The 20,804-nt window shown below is 32.0% G+C and overlaps 4 protein-coding genes and 1 non-coding gene across 5 annotated transcripts; 4 read left to right on the top strand and 1 right to left on the bottom strand.

Moving 5' to 3' along the window:
• The first annotated feature begins 134 nt into the window (after positions 1 to 134).
• LOC8263191 lies at positions 135 to 3,395 on the top strand. Its single transcript, XM_048380174.1, is given in 3 exon segments — positions 135 to 1,067; positions 2,514 to 2,745; positions 2,829 to 3,395. Coding segments are annotated over 3 exon segments (1,428 nt in total). The 5' UTR covers positions 135 to 287; the 3' UTR covers positions 3,245 to 3,395.
• A 2,631-nt stretch (positions 3,396 to 6,026) lies between these two features.
• Positions 6,027 to 7,876, bottom strand: LOC8263207 (auxin-responsive protein SAUR15). The gene has a single exon (XM_002530287.3). The coding sequence runs from the start codon at positions 7,562 to 7,564 to the stop codon at positions 7,175 to 7,177; it is 390 nt and encodes a 129-aa protein (XP_002530333.1). The 5' UTR covers positions 7,565 to 7,876; the 3' UTR covers positions 6,027 to 7,174.
• Positions 7,877 to 10,047: 2,171 nt separating this feature from the next.
• TRNAP-CGG lies at positions 10,048 to 10,119 on the top strand. The gene has a single exon. It is a non-coding gene; the product is annotated as a tRNA-Pro (tRNA).
• Positions 10,120 to 10,197: 78 nt separating this feature from the next.
• On the top strand, positions 10,198 to 11,801 carry LOC8263189 (probable small nuclear ribonucleoprotein G). The gene is made up of 4 exons (XM_002530286.3): positions 10,198 to 10,405; positions 10,498 to 10,520; positions 11,285 to 11,406; positions 11,509 to 11,801. The coding sequence occupies exons 1-4, from the start codon at positions 10,371 to 10,373 to the stop codon at positions 11,569 to 11,571; spliced, it is 243 nt and encodes an 80-aa protein (XP_002530332.1). The 5' UTR covers positions 10,198 to 10,370; the 3' UTR covers positions 11,572 to 11,801.
• A 4,299-nt stretch (positions 11,802 to 16,100) lies between these two features.
• On the top strand, positions 16,101 to 20,661 carry LOC8263188 (rho GTPase-activating protein 4). Its single transcript, XM_002530285.4, has 5 exons — positions 16,101 to 17,109; positions 18,434 to 18,554; positions 18,805 to 18,924; positions 19,214 to 19,444; positions 19,837 to 20,661. The coding sequence occupies exons 1-5, from the start codon at positions 16,649 to 16,651 to the stop codon at positions 20,455 to 20,457; spliced, it is 1,554 nt and encodes a 517-aa protein (XP_002530331.3). The 5' UTR covers positions 16,101 to 16,648; the 3' UTR covers positions 20,458 to 20,661.
• The last annotated feature ends 143 nt before the right edge of the window (positions 20,662 to 20,804 follow it).

The following is a 20,804-nucleotide window of genomic DNA, read 5'->3' as shown; positions in this document are numbered from 1 at the left end:
ATTAAAAAAAATTTAAAAAACTTTATTTTGATATTTTAATACATTAAAAAATTAAGAAAAAAACAATAAATTAGTACCTGTATACGATTGAAGAATGGTTTTTTAGGCTAAGTTGAGATGAGCTTTCCCAATGTCTTCTTCCTTACAATGACCTGGACTGGCAGGACATATTAGTACCTGTCATCAAATAATTTTCTCTCGACTAAAAAAATTCACTTTCCTAGTAACTGAACCATCAAGAACAGAAACCCCTCCCTGTTCTTCTCCACATCCTTATCTTCAACACCATGTCTAACACAAGACCAGACAACCCACAAACTCTCGAACCCATCGCCAGAGCAGTAGGTGGAACAGAGCACAGTTGGTGCAAAGCAATTCCTGCCGGAACAGGCATAACAGTCTTAGGCCTTCTCCTTTCAAAGGCTCCAAATATCCCTTTTTTCCAAGCAGCCCTCCATCAACTCCAATCTTCTCACCCCATCCTCCGTTCCAAGCTCCACTTTGACACGCCCACAGCCTCCTTCTCCTACATAACTCCACCCTCTCCTCACCTCCAAATCCAATTCTTCGATCTTCCATCAACCACAGCTATACATAACTCTATTACTACTACTACTACTGATAATAATAATAATATCACCCCGTACCATCTCCTTCTCGAGCATGAAATGAATAAAAACTCATGGTCATCCTCCTCCAGCGACAATGATCTGTTCTTCGCTAGCGTTTATACACTAAGCGAAACCAGATGGGTGTTGGTTCTCCGGCTGCACACGTCGGCTTGTGACCGTGCATCGGCTGCAGCATTGCTGAGAGAGCTGCTTGAGCAAATGGGAGGTGGTGGTGAGATAGAGAACTATAAAGAAGAACTTGGGGTGCCAATTGAGGACTGTATTCCTGATGGGAAATCTAGTAAGTGGTTCTGGGCCAGAGGAATGGATGTTGTTGGGTATTCTCTGAATTCTTTCAGATTGGCCAATTTGAATTTCATTGATGCTAGCTCTGCAAGACGTTCTCAAGTGATTAGACTGCAGATCAACTCTGATCAAACATTCAAGCTTGTTGAGGTTAGTTTGGCTTAATTTATTATTATTATGCTTTTAATTGATTCTTGATATCATCTTTTTGGTTTGTGTTATTTAGGTAAATCATTTGCTAATTAATTATATCAATGAAGTTATTGTCTATTAAAAGACATCAAATTTCGTTAGAATGATAATAATGTATATTGGGTAAATGAACAAATACTGAACCAACACAGTGATCAATTTCAATTCAGATATAAGATATTAAAGAGAGAAAAAATAATAAATTGGGATCTTTCTTACTTGATGTAGCTGGGCTTTCAGCCTTTAACCAATGTAGTTGCATTTCCAGTTAAAGAAAAGGAAGAAAAACCTTTGTTTGGAAAAGTTGGAAAGAGGTAGAAGAGAAAATGAAAGGAAAGAAAGTGGGAGGAGATTCCATCATAGAACAACTTTTTCTATTGTTTGGAAACAAGAAAAGATTGGGGAGGTAAATCTTGGGTGGGGTTTTATTTGCACTGAGCAACTCTGAACCAAAACTGGACCAAATTAATTCATTTATTTTCTGACCTGATTTTTTAGTCGTTTAAGAAGTTACAAACTGAAGTAAGTTTTAGTTGGTTCAATTTTGGATAAAAAGAATTTGGTTTAATCGAATAGATTGAAATTATAATATTTTTGTTAAAATTATAAAATTTATAGCATTTCATTGTTTATAGTAAAATAAACTATTTTTACTGGTGTTTATGAAAAACATGAGTAGATTTTTTCTTAAATAAATATATTAAAAAACTTACAAGTAAATACACTTTGAATATTTAAAAATAAAAATCTGAACTGCAATTATTCTGTTAATTCGGCTTCATTGAAATTTAGAGAAATTTTAGATTTTACGATTTCACTATTTTTAAATTTAACCTTTAAATTTTATTAAAATCTGTAATTCTCTTAATTGGATATGCCCTTCTAAAGTATTGTAAATGTACCTCATAAAATTAGAGTGGAAATAAGAAAAAAGAGAGAATAATAATTTCATACTTTATAGTTTTAAATTTGAAAATTGAACATAATTTTGCTATTCAAATTTTCCTCTTTGAAAGGAAAAATAATAATAATTTCACTTGTCATTATTGAGTGGGCCAAGCCACCTAGAAAAGCACAAAAATAATGTGGACAAAAAAGGGTATTTGTCTCATCGCAAGTATATAAAATACCAAGTCATACTAACCATTTAATTATTTCCCACATAATTATTTAATCCCTATTCTCTTTAATTATTTGTGAAATACTGTGTTTAATTTAATAGTATTGTATGTTACAACATTTTGGAGTAATTTATTTTCTTGACTTTATCAGTGCAAAATTTTAGATTTTTCCTCATACAATATTTCAACAAGTGCAAGATAAAGCCTTTATCAACAAAAAGAAACAAAACAATATGCCATGGGTAATCGTTATTTATAACATGATTAATGTTTATTTTTGAAGGGTTGCAAGTCAAGAGGGATTAAACTGTGTGGAGCATTAGCAGCTGCAGGTTTGATTGCAGCACATTCCACTAAAGACCTTCCTCATGACCAGTCTCACAAGTATGCTGTTGTAACCCTGGTCGATTGTCGCTCCATTCTTGATCCTGTTCTCAGTAGCCATAATCTTGGTAATGCCTTTTTTTTTTTTTCTTTTCATAGATAATATCATTCATTGGATATTCAGCACAAACAGATTAGATTTTTTTTTTTTTTATATTAAATGATTGTTATGGTAATGCCTTTTTTTTTTCATCTTTCATAGATAATATCATGATATGGGAGGTAGCACATTGATTATATTTTTAAATGCAAAAGAAAAACAACAAGCACTTCACAGACATGGGCGACCTGAACTTTCTAATGGGTAAGGCGATCGATAATCCAGGTTTAACACCATCATCATCATCTAGAACTGCCTGCATATCAGTGTTCGAGGACCCTGTGATTGATGAATCTGATAATGCAATGCATGGAGAGCTTGGATTGGAGGATTACGTTGGGTGTGCTTCGGTCCATGGTGTCGGTCCATCCCTTGCTTTCTTCGACACCATACGCAACGGACGGTTGGATTGTGCTTGTGTATATCCATCACCATTGCATTCCAGGGAGCAAATACAGAAGTTGATTGATGATATGAAGAGAATTCTTGTGGATTCTTGTGCCAATGATGTAGAGGGAGGAGAGACCTAAATCATGTTCTGCGAACTATATGTGTTAGGAGTTATGGGCCAGGCCATTGTTTTGCCTGAGCATTAGGCCCATTAATTACCCAATGGTTGTTCATTAATCAACCATGCATTAATGAGGAGCTTAATACAATAAATCTTTGGTAGTTTATGGATTTTCTCTTCCTATTATTTTCCTGATTTTTGTTTTTCACCCATTGGAGGTGGGTATGATAGGCCATGGCTGTACAACAGATCCCAAAAGATATCAATATACCAATTGAAAACACATTTGGACTATAAACTTGGTTCACTTTTCCATGGCCCCTCTTGCAAACACAATTTGGAAATAAATTTTTCTAATTTCGCACTATATAGTAGTTGGATAAAAGTAATAATGTAATTTTAGTAATATTTATTTTTATGTGCAAATGTTTTGAATTAATTTTAACTAATTAATTTAAGTTGAAAAAATATATTTTAATTCTTTAAAAATAAAAAATTTCATAATTTTCATTGTCTTCATTCTTTATCAAATCATTTCATTCCATCAGACTCAAGTACTGAATTTTTCTAAAAGATTATTCGTATCCATATGAAATTTTTAGAAATTCAAAATTTTTAAATATTTGAAAGTGGGCAAAATTAATATATATCATTTCTGTCAAAGTATATATCACATTGATGTATAATCTATTGACCTATTGCTAAAAGAAAACCCAATTATTTAATCAATTATAAAGTTTATTATATTTCATTTCATAGGCAGTTGAAGCTCTTTTGTCAAAGAGAATGATGCAGGTTTCAATATCTCTCCAATAATTACTCTTCTTTTCCTTCTTCCAAAAGATGGATATAATATGTGAAGAAGACGACTGTTGGGGCATTTGGTTTGAAGTCTGGAAAAGACGACTGGGCAATTAGAAGGGTCAAATGCGCGTTTGGCCTAATTTTGCCATAGCTAACTCAGGTTGAGACAAAGCTTTGAAAGGCAACATAAGCTATAAAAGGAGGATCCATTGAATTACCTAAATGCTTATAAATGCATAATGATTTTGTAACTTATTCTCTGGTGCGTGTATATATGTATTATTTTTAATTAAATTTAATTAAAAATAATACAATATTATTACTGAATCGGTTAGGAACTCGATTGAACAGGAAAATTATAGAAATATCAAAATGGTAAAAAATGAGAAGTTTAGACATTAAATTTTAAGAGAATGATAGTTTCGTGCCCACAAATTCAGTTCGACTTTTCAAATTGAGTACGGTTTCAAGTTCGTAATAAAAAAAATAGTTTTATTAATATTTTATAAGATTATACTCTATGTATATACATTTACTTTTATATTATGCATTTTATGACCTATTAAGTCTATAAATTTAAAAAATATATTAAGCTAATAAATGACTCTTTAACTAAAGATAATTTAAAATTTTAAAAATAACTTAACTAATTATACTTTTAATATTTACTTATGAATACAACTAAAATATTAGCTAATAACATTGCGAAAATGAAAATATTAAAAATTTAATTAAAAATAATACAATATTATTACATATGTATATATATATATATATATAAAAGTATTGAAACATATAAAGAAAACTTTTCAAAAATACTCTAATTTCAACAAAATAAAACAAAAAATAATATTTTATAGTGTAATTCTTTTTTCAATTTACAGTGTTTTTGTTTTTTAGTTATTTTTTGATTATTTTTCTGTTATTTTTGTGGCTATCTTTCCGTTGTTTTATTCAAAACAAACTAAAACAGTGACTTAAAAAAAAATTAAGAAACCGTATTTTTGATATTTTACTATATCAATAATAGAAAAAGATAAAAAATATTATAAATTTAATAACAAATATTTAAAAAAAAAATATGAGTATTTTTAAAAAATTAGAATTCCGAAAAAGACTTTAAAAGAGTCGAATCTTCTTTTTCTATATTTTCTTGTCTAGGCTATATTTTCTTTAAGCCGGCCCTCTTGCTTGTTTTAGAGTATACAAAAATTTAAAATTTCAATTCTTAGTTAGCATTATAAGTAGAAAAGCTTGGATTGGTGATTATAATCCTTTTTCGTGCTTATACAAGCTCGATCAACTAAGGTTATCGCATTATTATGGTAATGCTATAATGTTCCATCTTCCTTTTAATTGTTACTGATGATACTTTTCTCCTGGACCCTATATATCTTGCTGTGCGCCAGGACATAATGGGTCTTAGAAGCAACAAAAGAGAGAGCACGAGATCTTCTTTAAGAAATTAAGAGGCAGTCAAGACACAAGACTAGTAAGCTTAATATATCACCTGCATGGATCCACTAACTTCGTTAAAACCTGCGTTGCTTGCTGTCGACACCCTCTACCCAGAAAAAGAAAAGGGAAAAGAAGAACATAGAAGATTCACTTCATTCTCTAGCCATGACTCCCTGGCTAGGAACCCGTGAATTCTCATTGATAAGATCAAAAATTATTGTCTAACCATGATGCCAGTTTCAATATCTTTCCAATAATATAATATGTCTAGAAGACTAAATTTACTTGACTTTTGGTACATTAGTTTCCTTTGAAGTCTGGAAAAGCTTGGACTATTGGGCAATTAGAAGGATCAAATGCGCGTCTGGCCTAATCGTACAACAATAACTGACATCGTTTTGAAAGACAACATAACCTATACAGGATTCATTTAATTGTCTATATGCTTATAATGCATAATGCTTTTATAACATGAACATGAGGTATACATATAACTTGTATCTGTTCTTCCTCAGGATGCATATGCAGCTAGAGTAGTTGAAAGGTGAAGTGCTTAGAATAAGGCCACCAAGGCCTGTATCTAGAGCCTCCTAGAAGAAAAGGGTCTCTCAAATTTTTTATTTTATTTTTTTAAAATATTGACAAAGGAAAATTAGGGTTCCACAAAATACCCTCGAAAATTCTTTTGTATGAATATCTTTTCTTGTCTAGGCTATATTTTTGTTAAGTCGGCCCTGGTACTTACTTACTTTATAGTGTATGCTGGCAAAAAAATTGAAATTACACTTCTTTCATTCAGTTTAGTTAAAATTTATAAAACCTATATAATTATTTGCAATATAAAATTTATGGATTTTGATTGGTATAAAGTTAATTTAGAATTATACAATATCAAATTCATGGAATTAGTAATATCTAAACTAACTTTTAAAGAAATAGATAGAATTTTCGATTGAATTTCATATTAATAAATCGATATATTTTATAATATTAAAATATCTCTTTCAATTTTTTTTATTTTATTTTATTTTTTCTCTCATATTATTTTTTCTTTCAAGTCAAATGAATTCCTTAGTAGATTTCAACCAAAATACAACTTCATTACCATTAATTAGAAAAGTCGGATTAGTGTTCATAATCTTCTTTTCGTGCTTATGCCTAATCTATAGTCCATAGCAAGCTCGATCAACTGAGGTTATCGCATTATTGTAGTAATTAATGCTGACGTTCCCTCTTCCTTTTAATTGTTACTGCCGTTGATACTTTCCTGCACACTACCTTGCTATGCACCAAGACATAATAATGGGTCTTAGAAGCAAGAAAAAGAGAGCATGAAGGCTTCTTAAGAAATTATCAGGCAGTCGAGACACAGGACTGGTAAGCTTAACATCACCTGCATGGGATTTCTATCCACCCAGTAACTTTGTCAAAACTTGTGTTGCTGTTGACACCCTCTACCCAGAAAAAGAAAAAGGGAAAAGAAGAATTAAAGAAGAGAAAATAAAAGCATCTCACCTAAAAGATTCACTTCATTCTCTAACTATGATTTCCAAGCTAGCTAGAAACTCGTAAATTGTCATTGATAAGATCAAAAATTAGCCTAACCATGTTAACAGATATACATGAGTATATGTATTTTTACATAAAAGTCTACCTCATGGAATAGGTTTCTATTTTTTCTTCTTCTTTAAATAAATTCCTCAACCAAATCTCCAAAATCAAACCTACCATTACAACATCCAATAGCATTTACAACTTCTTGAAATGTGGATACACTACATGGAACAACAAGCCTATTCTTTTGTTCAAATCCATTTAACTCATCGAATGACTTCTCTAACAGCATCTTGAAGAGTGGATGATTGAGAAAACTCGTTGGAACTACAAATCTTTCCCTCTCCTCTCCTACATATAGAGCAAAAAAACCAGTTGGTGTTGTACTGGTACTCAAACAAGATTCATCCTCATATCCTCCAAGCAAACACTCTTGTTGTGATGCCTCACACCCATTACCTTTACCAATAACCTTCACCTTCTTGGCAAGTTTCTTGAAAGAAACCATCTTCTTGCCCAACATTTTCTTGAACCCTCAATAATTTTCTTGATTCTTTTATGAGGAAGATCAAGGAAAGAATGAGAGCTTGAAGATAGAAAAAGACTGTAAGAAAGATGGCGGGGGAAGGAGAGTTATAGAGATAGTGGTGGTGGTCTCATGGCTATGGCATATAGGGGTGTGGGGGAGAATCAATTTGTATTGTGGTTGGAGAGGAATGTCTTCACTCTTTAAGAATGGGTCTTCTCTTGTGTTGTTTTTTTTGACTTGTACATTTGTTTAGAATCTAATGATTAGTCTTAAAAATGGTGTCTCTAATTACTTTGACCTACTAGTAGTAGCTAGCAATTATCAAATTAGACATCTAAAATAAAAAAATAACTAATTTTAGCTCAATACCCCACAATTCAATTATGTGATGAGCACCATGGTCAATAACAATATATTTTAGTGATTTGATTAGGAATTTAGATTTATCAAATTGTGATTAACAAACAAAAATAACCTCTACATGCCAAAATTTGAAAATAAAAAATCAATCACCTCTGTCTTTTCCACCTTTCTTTATTGAAGTGGAATCTCAATTCAGTCTCTAGTGTCTAAAATAAGTTGTGGGTATTAATTATAATTTTGTGTCTCTCTTTAATTAATGTGAATATAAAGTAGTGCTTTACCATCTTACACTATCATTTTTTTTTTTTTTCTATTAAGAAAGAGAGAGAGAGAGAGAGAGAGAGGGTTGTGGTGGTGGGTAGCATGAAATAGATAAAATAGTTGTTTATAATTATTGTTAATACATTTGAATTTTTCATGATATTAAAATAGTCAATATATAAATCCAATGACCCAAAAAAATAATAAAATCAACTCTTGTATTAGAGTGTTATATGTACAACGTGTGAGGAGGAAGGAGAAGGATTTTCTTTTTTATTTTTTATTTTTTGCTTTTAGAGAAATTATTGCCCTATTTTTTGTGCAAGAAGGTCGGCCTGTTTTATTTGTGACACAATACATAGATAGATGTAATCATAGTACATTAATTATCCCCAAATATTCTGCCAATTGTTTACATTATGACTAGTGATTAATTAATATAATAATCTGATGCCGCTCCAATAAGACTTTCACTTTCAATCAAATTGACAACAAAAATATATAAAATACAAAGAGTGTGGTGCTACAGTGAAAAAAAGAGGAGAGAAGAAAGCATTTTAAAAAGAAGTAATGAGAATTGAAAAAGAAATACAATTTTTATTTTAATGTTTTGTTACATAAACATGATTATTGAAGGAAAGAGAAAAATTAATTAATTTTAAATTACAATAATAGAGACAGAGGTAATTAGTTAAATTTTAATTACTTTTATGAATTGAAAGTTTTTATATTTTGTAATTAATTTTAATTTTTATACGAATAATAAAGAAAAATTATTCAATTTGTAAAAAATCTTATCAGTCAAACATGATTAAAATTTATTTATTTTTTTTATAAATTACTTTTTATTAATGACATACTTAAATTACGTCTCAAACTAGTTATACAGGATGGATAAGAACTTGCATAGTCTCGCTAAATAGAGAATTGCTCTCGTTAGTTAGTCGCAATTGGGTCCAAATAGAATAATACTAAAGAAATGATGAATAAAACAAATTGACCCAACAAAATATACATAGTTATTGTATTAAGTCAATTCAATGGCCTCCAGGAAATAGAGGAAGTAGTACTCTTCAATCACGGATTGCCTTTTTTGACAATTTAAAAAAAGTAAAAATTGAGTAAGAGGAAACGAATATATGTAAAAGCTGTCTGCTTGTCATTTGTCACAACTTTGCTCTCCAATGCCTGCCGCTTTCTTTAACCTCTTTCTCTTTGAACTGACCCGTTGAGATTTTTTATGGTTTTTCCTCTTCTCATTGCTCTTTCTCCACTTAGAGTCTTCGTGCCTTTCCCAAATCAAATGTTACCCCAATGTACGTGGTGTTCTATTTTTATGTATCCGAAACTTAGAAATCTCAATATATGTTTCGTCCTTAAATTTAGATTTTGGATTAAAATGAAAATATAAAAAATTAAATATGAAAACTCATTTAATATTAGTTAAAGTCGTACAAATTCAAGATTTATATAAAGAAAAAGATAATCAATTCAATAATCAAAACTATATAGACAAATTTAAATTTTCACAATAACAACTTAATATTTTTTTGTACACATATGAGGAGCAAAATTCCTTCCATATTTATGTAAAGTTAATAAATAATGACTATGCTATGTATGTTTCTTTTTCAATTTGAGAGAGAGGAGGTGCATAATTTCCAATACTTCATTTTACTAACTGCTCCTCTTTAATATATGCATCACAAATTTTCATGCACTATATTAATTAATATTATTACTTTTCTTGTTTTTCTAATGAAAGAAGTATAAAAAATATATATATATAAGAAGTAGAATCATTTTATAATTAAAAAAATATGTATAAAATGTGATCAAGTTTGCACAACTGAGGGTGTTTGGTCTAGTGGTATGATTCTCGCTTCGGGTGCGAGAGGTCGCGAGTTCGATTCCCGCAACACCCCTTTATTTTTCAACTCTTATTTCTTCTTAACGGTATCTCTATTTTATTTATTTTTTCCTTGACTGTATTTGTATCTGTTACTAGTGTTGGGTTGGGCTCCTTTTCATTTTCGAAGCCCACAACCTGGTCTCTTCAATGCTTAACTGAAACGAAATCATAGTGATTATTACATTTCTAGGGTTTTAGATTGAAACCAAAAACCTCTTATTCTTCCTGCCCGTTTCTGCTGCTTCTTTCAAATCTGTTATCAACATGAGTAGGTCAGGTCAACCCCCAGATCTCAAGAAGTAAGTTCCTTTGCTTTTCTTTCCTTTTTCTTGTTTATTTTTGTTTCCTTGTAATTGCTAATTTCTGTTTCTGTCTTAATCGGGGATTTCAGGTACATGGACAAGAAGCTTCAGAGTAAGCATTCTTTTCACGTTTCTTTGACACTTCATTTTTGCTCATTTTCGTTGACACTTTTGTTAGTTATGTTAATGTATGTGATTAACTTTCAATTTTACAATAATTTCAATGAAAAGAAAACATTAAATGTTTTTGGTTTAAATTACTTGTGCTTAGAGTAAGAGCATTGTTGGTACCAAGTATGCTGTGTTGCTTCGTTTTTAATTTCGAATTGGGATATGGAAATCTTTTTTTATTTAATTTTGTTAGTTTTTAAGAGTGTTTTGGATTTTGATTTCTGTTACTAACCCTGAGTTAATATTACATGCAAGAAAGTGTAGCGGGAATGTGGAATTGGATTTTAATTGCATTTTAAGCTCTTTTCTCTCATTTTTTGTATACTTAATTTCTTACAAAAGTTGTGCCTATGCAATTTCTCATTTAGATTCTTTTCTTTCAAACCCATGATCCTTATAAGATTACCTTGGAGTTTATGTGCATAAATTGAGTTAATTCCAGTCAATTTGTGTTCTCTATTTTCTTGAAATGTCAGTAGCTCACTTCTTCTATTCCAGTGTTAATTTGAAGAAGCTGATGATTCTGTATTTTATGATTTTGATTGGAAAGCAGCTCAACATTGTCTCTGCTATTTTAGTTGAATGTTTGTCTGCATTTTTGCCCTAGTATCAGTAGGCCAGTAGCTTTAGCACTAGCTACTAACATCAGCATGGGTCGGCAAGGGCACGTGCAGCCTTTACTTATTTGTTTATGTTCTTGTGCAGTTAAGCTAAATGCAAATAGGATGGTGGTTGGAACTCTTCGTGGATTTGACCAATTTATGAATTTGGTGGTTGACAACACTGTGGAGGTAAATGGTGATGAGAAGACTGACATAGGGATGGTGGTAAGTAGCTTATTTTGTGATTTCTTGTTTTTTTTTAATAATTAGATTGTCTAGAAGTCTCATCTTAGTAGCTCTTTTAATATTACTGCTTCCTTGTTGAAGGTGATTCGAGGAAATAGCGTGGTAACCGTCGAAGCTTTAGAACCTGTCAATAGAATGCAATGATTATGATTTGTATTCGTGCTGGTATAATGTAGCTTTGACTCTTGTGTATTTTGGCTAATATGGCAACTTATGGTATGTAAGGCATTCTATATTTGCAGATACAATGGAGGTTATGATTTGTAAGTCATTCGTAGTTTTCTCTAAATTGCACTTGTAACGAGAATCGAATGCTTTCAGTTCTGCTGGAATTACCATGATATGCGTAGCATAATTAATGGCTACTTGTTATCTGTGCTTGAGTTATATGCAAGCCCTTTGGGCTTGAAATTTGATGGCTGACACTATTGCTTGAAACTAACTTCTGTGCCTTAGTTAAAAGCTTACTTTCTGATGATCGGGTGATCACAGGCATATAGCCAGGCTGTTTTGTGTGTGTGTATTGTCCAATTATGATGACCTGATATTGTTAGTTTGAGCGGTGAATTAGTTTTTGATCGAACACTGAGAAGCGCTAGCACACTTGCGGTTTAATCACCTGCCTGGCTATGCAGAAAGCTTGAGAAAATTGTTCATGAACAGTTTTGCTCATGACCTGGGCTATTATTTCCTAGATTTAATCTAGTATTGGTACTTGCATCATTTGGTTGACCAGCGCACAGGCCAAATTAAGGCATACTTTACCCTCCCATGCAAACTGCAACTTTCTAACAGTTCTATTTAAAGTCTCTGCGATGTTGACGTGTCAAGTGAGAGAAGTACCTGGTTAGAATTGTTATTCAATCCACTAGTTTACTTACAATTTGGGTCGGCAACCGCTTTACCTGGCAAACCTGATAGTTTATCAATAGGAAGTTCTGTTAAGGACCTCATAAAGCAGTAGTCCAATTATAAATGTTGTTGGGGGGTATGACTCTTGAGCAGCTTTCTCCTTGCCTTTCCAATAGTTGGCGACCTCCATTTTGCAGGAAGATGCTATGTTGGTGCGAGTTGATTAATCCTCTTGCAATTGTTAATCGTTTCTTTTCTTCACCTCCTTCTCCCGACTGTTGATCATTTATTCTAACTCTGACTCGGATGATGTGATATTAAATATTCTTACTAAAATGTTTTTTAATTTCTTAAAATATTAAGAATTAAAATAAATCATAGTGGATTGTGCTATATTACTCGTATTAAAATTAAAAATATTAGAAATAAACAAAAGAGCTGCCGCCTCCATATAAACATGAACAAGCACTGCTTAATCGGCCATACTTCAATTTGTCAACTCAAGAGAAACTTGAAGTCTTCGTATCGAATTAAATATTTATTAATTTTCAATTCTAAACCCTGGGTTTTAGAGAGGCAACAGTCAGTGGTCGGGTTCCTGATTGCCAACACAAATGCCGAAAATATATTCCTGGATCAGCAGTGTTTATTATGTTGGTTCACAAAAACTCACTCAGTTGCTCCTTTAATGCTACACAACAATGTTATATTGCCATTCTTTTTATTTACATAATTATTTTTGTGATATCAGGTGATGACTTTGTGTTTTCTGCATGTCATAAACAAATTAAAATATTTATTTAATCTACGTGTATATTCATATTTAACTGATATAACATCTATTTATATTAAAATAATTTTTAATATAATATATATTTTTTGTTAGTGTAAAACTGCATTCAAAGTGAGAACTACAAGTTGTAGTTTAAACTGTCCATCAAATAACAAGAACGTTTATCAAAGGTCATTTTCTTCTATGTTTTTCTTTTGCCTAAAAGCTGAATTTCCTTTTTTTTTTTTAAATGTTTTTCTCCCTCCTTTTTCATTTTATGTTTTATTCCTTCAACTTTTTTCAATTAGGATTTGAATTTGAAATAGTGTCTTTACGGAGCCATAACGGTATAATCCTGTAAAAAGAGCTTCTTTTCCAGTATACAACAATAGCAGCTCCATCTTAATGTTTATCCTTTCTTCTTTTTACTTTCTCTCCTTTTATTTTTACAATTATTATGCTCTTACTCTTTCAAAAAAATGCTATTTACCCCACCCAATAATGTAGTACCATATTGAAAATTAATATATTGTATAGTTAGGTCCAGTTCACAGTAATTATTTAATTTATGCCTCACCATTGTCAAAGTAAACCCTCTTAGTCAAATTATTTTTCTTTTTACTTAATACTAATTTAGATGAATTTTGTTTATTTGGGTTCAAATTTAAATTTGTTCTTCTTCTCTTTCTTATATAAATCAGAAGTAAATTTAGTACTCCACTTAGACCAATCCCAATATGGACACAAGAATCACCTCCAATGTACTAAAAACAATTATAAAGCTCAACTAAAACATTTTCTTTTAGCCAACAATAATCAATTGCAAAATCAAGTTGAATAGTTAAATAAATGTGTTAAATATGTTTGGTGGAAGTATTTATGATTTTAAAGTTATGATGGCAACCTTATTATATCTATTGTAATTGTACTTATATTTGCTTAAACAACACTTGCACTTTTTTACATTTTTCTTGATTTGTTTTATTAGATTTTTATTTTTTAATCATTTAGAAGTTGCCCCATTAGTGTACTCCTTTTGTTGTATAAAAAAAGAATACGACCATTAATGATTATTTTGTTAATATCTATGGTGCAACTATTAAATCTTGATTAGTTAAAGATATGCTTTGATTATGTAGAGATTCTATTGTTCTGCATCATACTCAATTCTTTTCAAAAGAGTATAAACTATATCCTCACATGGTACCCCTTGAAAAGGAAAACACATAATGACTCAAATAATGATTCTTGCTTACACAAATAATGCTTGAGATATTGAGATACAATTATTAATTTAAAACAAGATTAAAAGTAAATGACATTAATTGCATTTCCCCCATTCACAACTTCACAATGTCTTTTTATGAATTAGATGTACCTATTTAATACTTTCTATGTGGATTTATGTCTAAATTCAATAATAAAATACTATTGTTTTAAAAATAAATGTCAAAATATAAATCTTAAGAAAATAAAAAAACATTTACAAATTTAATTCAGGGTCACAGTAAAATGGTCCATTAAAATTAAATATATTATCTTACACAAATTAAACAAAGGGCAATTAAATCAATTTGCTTTTAAACAACATAAATATGTATGCATTTAAAAATGGACTCATATATATCTTTATTCTTTAAAAAACTGAAATGCTTTTAATATGTTGGTTATAAGAATTGAACCCAATTTAAAACAAATTAATATTTTTAATTAAATCAATAGGGTGGGAGGGAGTTCTCTTACTAGTTATCTCCTAAACCTTATCTGCCACCAAATATTATGATATTGAAAGTGAACCCAAAAAGGGAGAAGAATATTGGAAGGAACAAAACTGTGGAGAACTAAGGGGATATTACATGTTAGGTAAGTTGGTGGGACCAATTAGCTGACATAATTACTGTATTTTAATGCAGTTTAATTAATTAAAATATACCACAAGGTTTTGATTAAAGAGATTTTAAGTTTACTGGAAAAGTTTCAATATTAGTAAGAGTTTATTATTTCTATAATATAAATTATAAGATAAATTATTTTATTTTGCATTCCTTCCATCAATTTTTTTCTTTAGTTTAATGGTTAAATGTTTAAAATATTATTTATTATTTATAATTAATTTTGCTTTTTAACCTTAAGATTAGAGATTATTGTGAAAATTATTTTGAATTTCAATATAAAATCTTATTCAAATTTAGAAATTATTAATAAATTGGTAAATCTATCAATATTTCAATTATGGTGCAATATATTAAAAATTATACTAAAAATATTTTAATAAAAAATAATTAAAAAAATAGCAAAGTTGATTAAAAAAAATAAAATTCTTAATTTTTAAGTAAATTAAAAATTATCTATTAAAGTTAGATTAAAAAGTAATGCATAATAATTAAATTTCGAATGTGTATATATATATATATATATATATATATATAGACCATAAGCCTAAGACTAGGTGAAGCAGGAAGTGGTCCTGTTTCTTCCTCCCATTGGTCTCAACTGTCGGAACTAGTTGGCTTTGCGTAAGACAATATTTCTTTATACAATATGACCTCCTTATGTTACCTGTCATTCCATGTTTTCATCTTTTCAATTTAAGGACTTGTTTGTTTCTTCCTTCTCTTTTGCATCATTAATCTATTATCCTTTTCTATCTTCCTTCTCCAAATTACCAAATTATTTATTATATGATTTCAATTCATTTTGGTATCAGCTCTTTTTTAAACCCTTTTAAAGATACAAAAAAAAGACAAGAAAGTACTTATCAATATTAATATGCACTAATTTTTCTATGGTAAGAGACTAACAAACCATTGCTAAACTACATACAAAATATTAACGAGGTTTTCTTTAAAATCTTTTCTATTTTGTTTTTACAATTTAATTCATACAATTATAATATCTGAAAATCAAAGACATAATTTAAGTTGTTCAATGCAAGTCCAAACAGAGTCCCATTATTGTGTAGCAGTTTTACCTGATAACTCAATACATTTAATTTTTATAAAAGAAGTATTATTTAATGTATTTTCTTCTTTTGCTTTTGTTGGATCCATGGCAATGTTGAAGCTGATGTGGCAATACATAAAAGGGATCAACAGTTGAAGAGAAGAGAAGCAATCCACAGATTGCTTATACAAAGAGAAATGGAGGAGAAAGAAGGAAGAGGTTTAAATGTATAATATAAAAGAGTTGGCCTACTTTCTCTCTCCACCCATATCTGTTTCTTCCTTTCTCTCTCTGAAAAAACATACCATGCTATGCTACCACCAGAAAAGACTGTAACTCTCTCTCTCTCAGACACCTTTTCTTTTTCTCTCTCTTTTTTGCTTCTTCAAGCCTCAATATCCATTCTAAGCCAGCCAAGATAGAAAAGAAAAGAAAGATTAAATACAAAAAGAAAATCAAGAAAAGTGATGATAGTCACGTCCTACCAATACTCGCAAAACCATTCCTTCAATCCAACTCTACATACCCACATAGAAATCTTGACCTTTTCTCTTAAAGATTCAAGAAAACACTAATTAAACACAGAAAAAGAAGACCATTTCTTGTTTTCAATTATTTGATAGAAAAATTTCTCTTTCTTTACCCAAAAATACAATGACTGAAGTACTTCAATCGTCCCCATCACATCACTTCCCTTCTCCTTCAAGTTCTTCTTCAGCGCCATGTGTCAACAATGATATCTCACACCAACAACAACAACAACAGCAACTTCCAGTTAGCCCCACTACAATTCAAGAAATAGACCAAGAACAAGAACATGAAGTACAAGTAGAAGAAGAAGAACAGGAACTAGAGGATATTGTTGAGAGAAAAGAAAGGGAGAGAGAAGGGGATCAGCTGTCACTTCTTGAACTTTTAGTTACTGTGTTTAGGAGGTCTGTTGTTGGTTGTAGTATTACTACTACTGCTGGGACTAAGGAGCTTTGTAAGATGGAGATTGGGGTGCCCACCAATGTTAGGCATGTTGCTCATGTTACTTTTGATAGGTTTAATGGGTTTCTTGGTTTGCCTGTTGAGTTTGAGCCTGAAGTTCCAAGAAGAGCTCCCAGTGCCAGGTCAGTTCTTTTTCTAGGAAACTTGGTTTCCTTCCGTTTTTGGGGCATTTTGACAATTCAAATTGATTACTTCCTCTATTTGTTGAGACTCTATTCGTGCTATTAGATTTATTAGCTGCTCTGCTTCTTCCTTGAATTAATTGGCTGTATAGAATTGTTTGAGTCATACCTATCTCAAATTTCACTCCTCTTTTCTGGTGTACCAAGTATTTCTTTTGCTTCATTGTCCATTTTGTTTAAGCACGAGTTTCCATTTCTGTAGAAAGTAAATAGGGTATTTTCAGAGGGGGAAAAGGCAAATTTGATGGGAGCTTTGACAAATTATGTAGGCAAGTGATGAGAAACTGTCAGATATGTAGCATGGGCTTCTATGCTGCTCTTCAGTTCAAAGAGAATTTAAGACTGTATTTGTACCATCATTTATATTGATGTTTTGGAATGACTATTTACCTGCTATGATTATGTTTCAACGAAAGAAAAAAAAATTGTCAAGGCCTTTAGAAATTTACACATGCCCACCAGTCTCAGAGATTGGTACTGATTATTTCAGTGGATTCTCTTCCTTTAATTGTCAAAGGAGGTACACTTCTTGCAAAACAATGGAGTCTCCAACAGTTGTAAATGCTTCAGAACTTTCTTACATGTTCACTTTTGTATCAGAGGATACTTGTCTATATTATGTTCATCTATGGTATGTCTTGTTTCTGAGGATACTAATGATTTGTTAAATGCTCTAGGCTCTTGAATCTTAAGTTGCGGCTACCATTTTTGTATTATGCCATGGGCTAAATTGGTGAACTCTATTGGAACTCATATCTGAGACCTTGGTTTAACTCAACTTTAAAGTTTGAGTATTATCTATCCTCGTAAAGCTTTGGCAATTATCTGAATTGTCCACTTGCTCACTGTATTGTGGCAGGCTCATACAGGATTTTCTTCATTTATCTGCTTTGAAAACTCTGCTGACAATAAGGGATAATTATAAGCATTGTCCTCTTGATGTCACAATCATGTCTTTAATATTTTACTATCCTCATTTCTCAAATATTCCTCCTTTAATGAGTCACCTATGACTTAATTGGATAATTTATTGAAAGTCATTTTCCTAACCCTAACATCAGAAGTAACTCATATTCATGTGTATGCAGCATATCATCTGGTGATATTAACTTGTATCCATGTAATGTTATAGAAGGATTATTAAAAGATGAAAAGAGTTATTCCTCCCTTCACGAGCGTATATAGAGTTTCTTTCTTCTGTCTGAGACTGGATGTCTTTGTCTAAAGCTGAATCCTTATTATTGGCATTACCCTCTATCTGTAGTGCAACTGTTTTTGGGGTTTCAACCGAATCCATGCAGCTCTCATATGACTCCAGAGGGAATAGTGTGCCCACAATACTCTTGATGATGCAAAGGCAACTGTATGCCCAGGGAGGTTTGCAGGTATTTGTCCTTCTGTCACATGTGCCACATAAATTGAATAGAATCAGCTACCTCCTAGATGCACCGTATGACATTGTTCATTTGGTGTGGGAGCTCATATTTTGGTAGTTTTTAAGTTGTATGAAAAGTAGGTGGCTAATTTCTTTAGGATAAAGAGGTAGAATATCCTTATTATTTTGGTCTTGGAATTGCATATATATCTAAATTTTACAGGAATTGGTCTTCTGACTTAGTGACTTGAATTGTACAGGCAGAAGGAATTTTTAGAATTAATGCAGAGAATAGCCAGGAGGAGTATGTTAGGGAACAATTAAATAGGGGAGTGGTCCCAGAGGACATTGATGTGCACTGCTTGGCAGGTCTTATAAAGGTATTTATCAATTTTTTTCGAACAGCTCCTTTTGAGCTCATCAACTTCTGATTCATATATGCGTAAGGTTGTCTATAACAAATCCTGTAGCTTTTCCCGATCTATAATGTCCCCTAAGATTAAATTTTCACATACTTTCTCTCTGATGACTATCCCAAACAATCAAAGATCTATCTTTTTGGCTCTGAGCTACACCCCTTCATGCTGCCCATAAATGAGTTTTGTCAACTGTATGTTGACTATCCTCCCTGGTCGACATGATAATTTTTTATTTTTGTAAATGTTGCAGGCTTGGTTTAGAGAACTCCCAACTGGTGTTTTGGACTCTCTTTCACAGGAACAGGTAATGCAATCTCAGTCAGAGGAAGAATGTGTTCAACTCGCAAGGCTCCTTCCCCCAACAGAAGCTGCTCTGCTGGATTGGGCTATAAACCTAATGGCTGATGTTGCGCAAATGGAACATCTGAACAAGATGAATGCACGCAATGTTGCTATGGTCTTTGCACCGAACATGACTCAAGTGAGTAAACGTTATGTATTGCCCAATTTTACAATACAAACATCCTACTCCGTGCATTGGATTCTGGTTATTAATTACTATCCTGTCTAATCCCTAAGACTTCAATTGAGAATTGATAATACTTGTATTTGCCATCTTCATGAATGATGGTTGTACATCAATTTCTTAAAATGCAAAAATTATGGGATATATCCATGAGAGATAACTGGAGTTACTGCTTAGTTGGAGAGCGTTGCATATCCATTTGGTCTGCACCTAACTGTCAAAATAGTATTATTAGAACATTTATAGCATACCAAGCTCTTCAGATCCATTTGTCAAGTCTTCTCTTCTGAAACAACACTTTTGACCAATTGCAGTTACTGCCTCTTAACTTTGTAATTTTGTTACAGATGTCAGATCCATTAACTGCATTGATGTATGCTGTCCAAGTGATGAACTTTCTTAAGACTCTTATCATTAGAACACTTCGGGCGAGAGAAGAATCTGTGCTAGAACCAGCTCCTGTTTCTCACCTTGAGCCCTCTGATGAAAATGGGCACCAGAGCTCTTATCATCCATTTTTCCCAGAAGCTAATGAGCAACCTAGTGAAAGGAATGAACAGGAGAAAATTTTTGTCGCAGAAGAACCTGCAATGGAGAGCCCTCCTCTACCTAGTCAAGATGATTCTACAACTGAAAGTAGATGCCAAAATTTCCTGACATCTATTGAGAACATTCCCACTGGAGGAAACTGGTCTTTGGTTGATAATTGTCCTTGTGAAGTTGTATCTCAAGTAAGTGCATTAACAAATGAAAATCTGGAGGGTGGCTTTACAAGAGCAAGAGGGGTTCAAGTAAGAACGTGCAAGAACAGAACTGGCCAATCTAGTAACTCAAATTCCAGAAAGGGATCCAAAAGAGTGATTGAGCAAGCAATTGCTCGAGCAGCAGGACCAGTGGAGAAAAGCAAAGGAGCTGGTATAGTAGGTTCCATAAATCCGAGGACAGAGCTGTCCGAAGCTTGGCGGTAAAGGGTGTTGGTGTAGATGATGCTGTGTCAAGAAGTACAGGAAGTTGGAGAGTTTGGCCAACCGATGAAACAAGTTGGCGCATCGTGTGATTTTTTCCTTCGGAAATATTTGTGTATTGAGTTTCTGTGTTGTTTTACATATGGTTCTGTTTGTTCATTAACCATGTTCTACTTCCATGTTTAATTTCCTTAACCTGTTCTAACATCATCTTCTTCATGATAGTACAGCATCTAATCTAAATTGAAAATTCTGGTCCACTTTCATGAGCACAAAAAGCTGAATTCCAACTACTGTCCAGTTGTAGTATTTTTATTTATGTCAAGAAACCCTAAGCCATTTTCTTCTTC

Source organism: Ricinus communis, chromosome 10 (assembly GCF_019578655.1).
Source record: "Ricinus communis isolate WT05 ecotype wild-type chromosome 10, ASM1957865v1, whole genome shotgun sequence".
NCBI classification, from domain to species: Eukaryota; Viridiplantae; Streptophyta; class Magnoliopsida; order Malpighiales; family Euphorbiaceae; genus Ricinus; species Ricinus communis.
Note: the sequence above shows the minus strand (reverse complement) of the source record. Positions and strands in the feature narration are given on the sequence as shown.

Bases quoted from the DNA above. Each gene is read 5' to 3' on its own strand.
- LOC8263207 (XM_002530287.3), bottom strand. From the start codon at position 7,564: ATGTTGGGCAAGAAGATGGTTTCTTTCAAGAAACTTGCCAAGAAGGTG.
- LOC8263189 (XM_002530286.3), top strand. From the start codon at position 10,371: ATGAGTAGGTCAGGTCAACCCCCAGATCTCAAGAA. The intron at 10,406-10,497 runs GTAAGTTCCTTT...CGGGGATTTCAG, and splicing joins CAACCCCCAGATCTCAAGAA to GTACATGGACAAGAAGCTTC. The intron at 11,407-11,508 runs GTAAGTAGCTTA...TCCTTGTTGAAG, and splicing joins AGACTGACATAGGGATGGTG to GTGATTCGAGGAAATAGCGT.
- LOC8263188 (XM_002530285.4), top strand. From the start codon at position 16,649: ATGACTGAAGTACTTCAATCGTCCCCATCACATCACTTCCCTTCTCCT. The intron at 17,110-18,433 runs GTCAGTTCTTTT...CTCTATCTGTAG, and splicing joins AGAAGAGCTCCCAGTGCCAG to TGCAACTGTTTTTGGGGTTT. The intron at 18,555-18,804 runs GTATTTGTCCTT...TGAATTGTACAG, and splicing joins ATGCCCAGGGAGGTTTGCAG to GCAGAAGGAATTTTTAGAAT.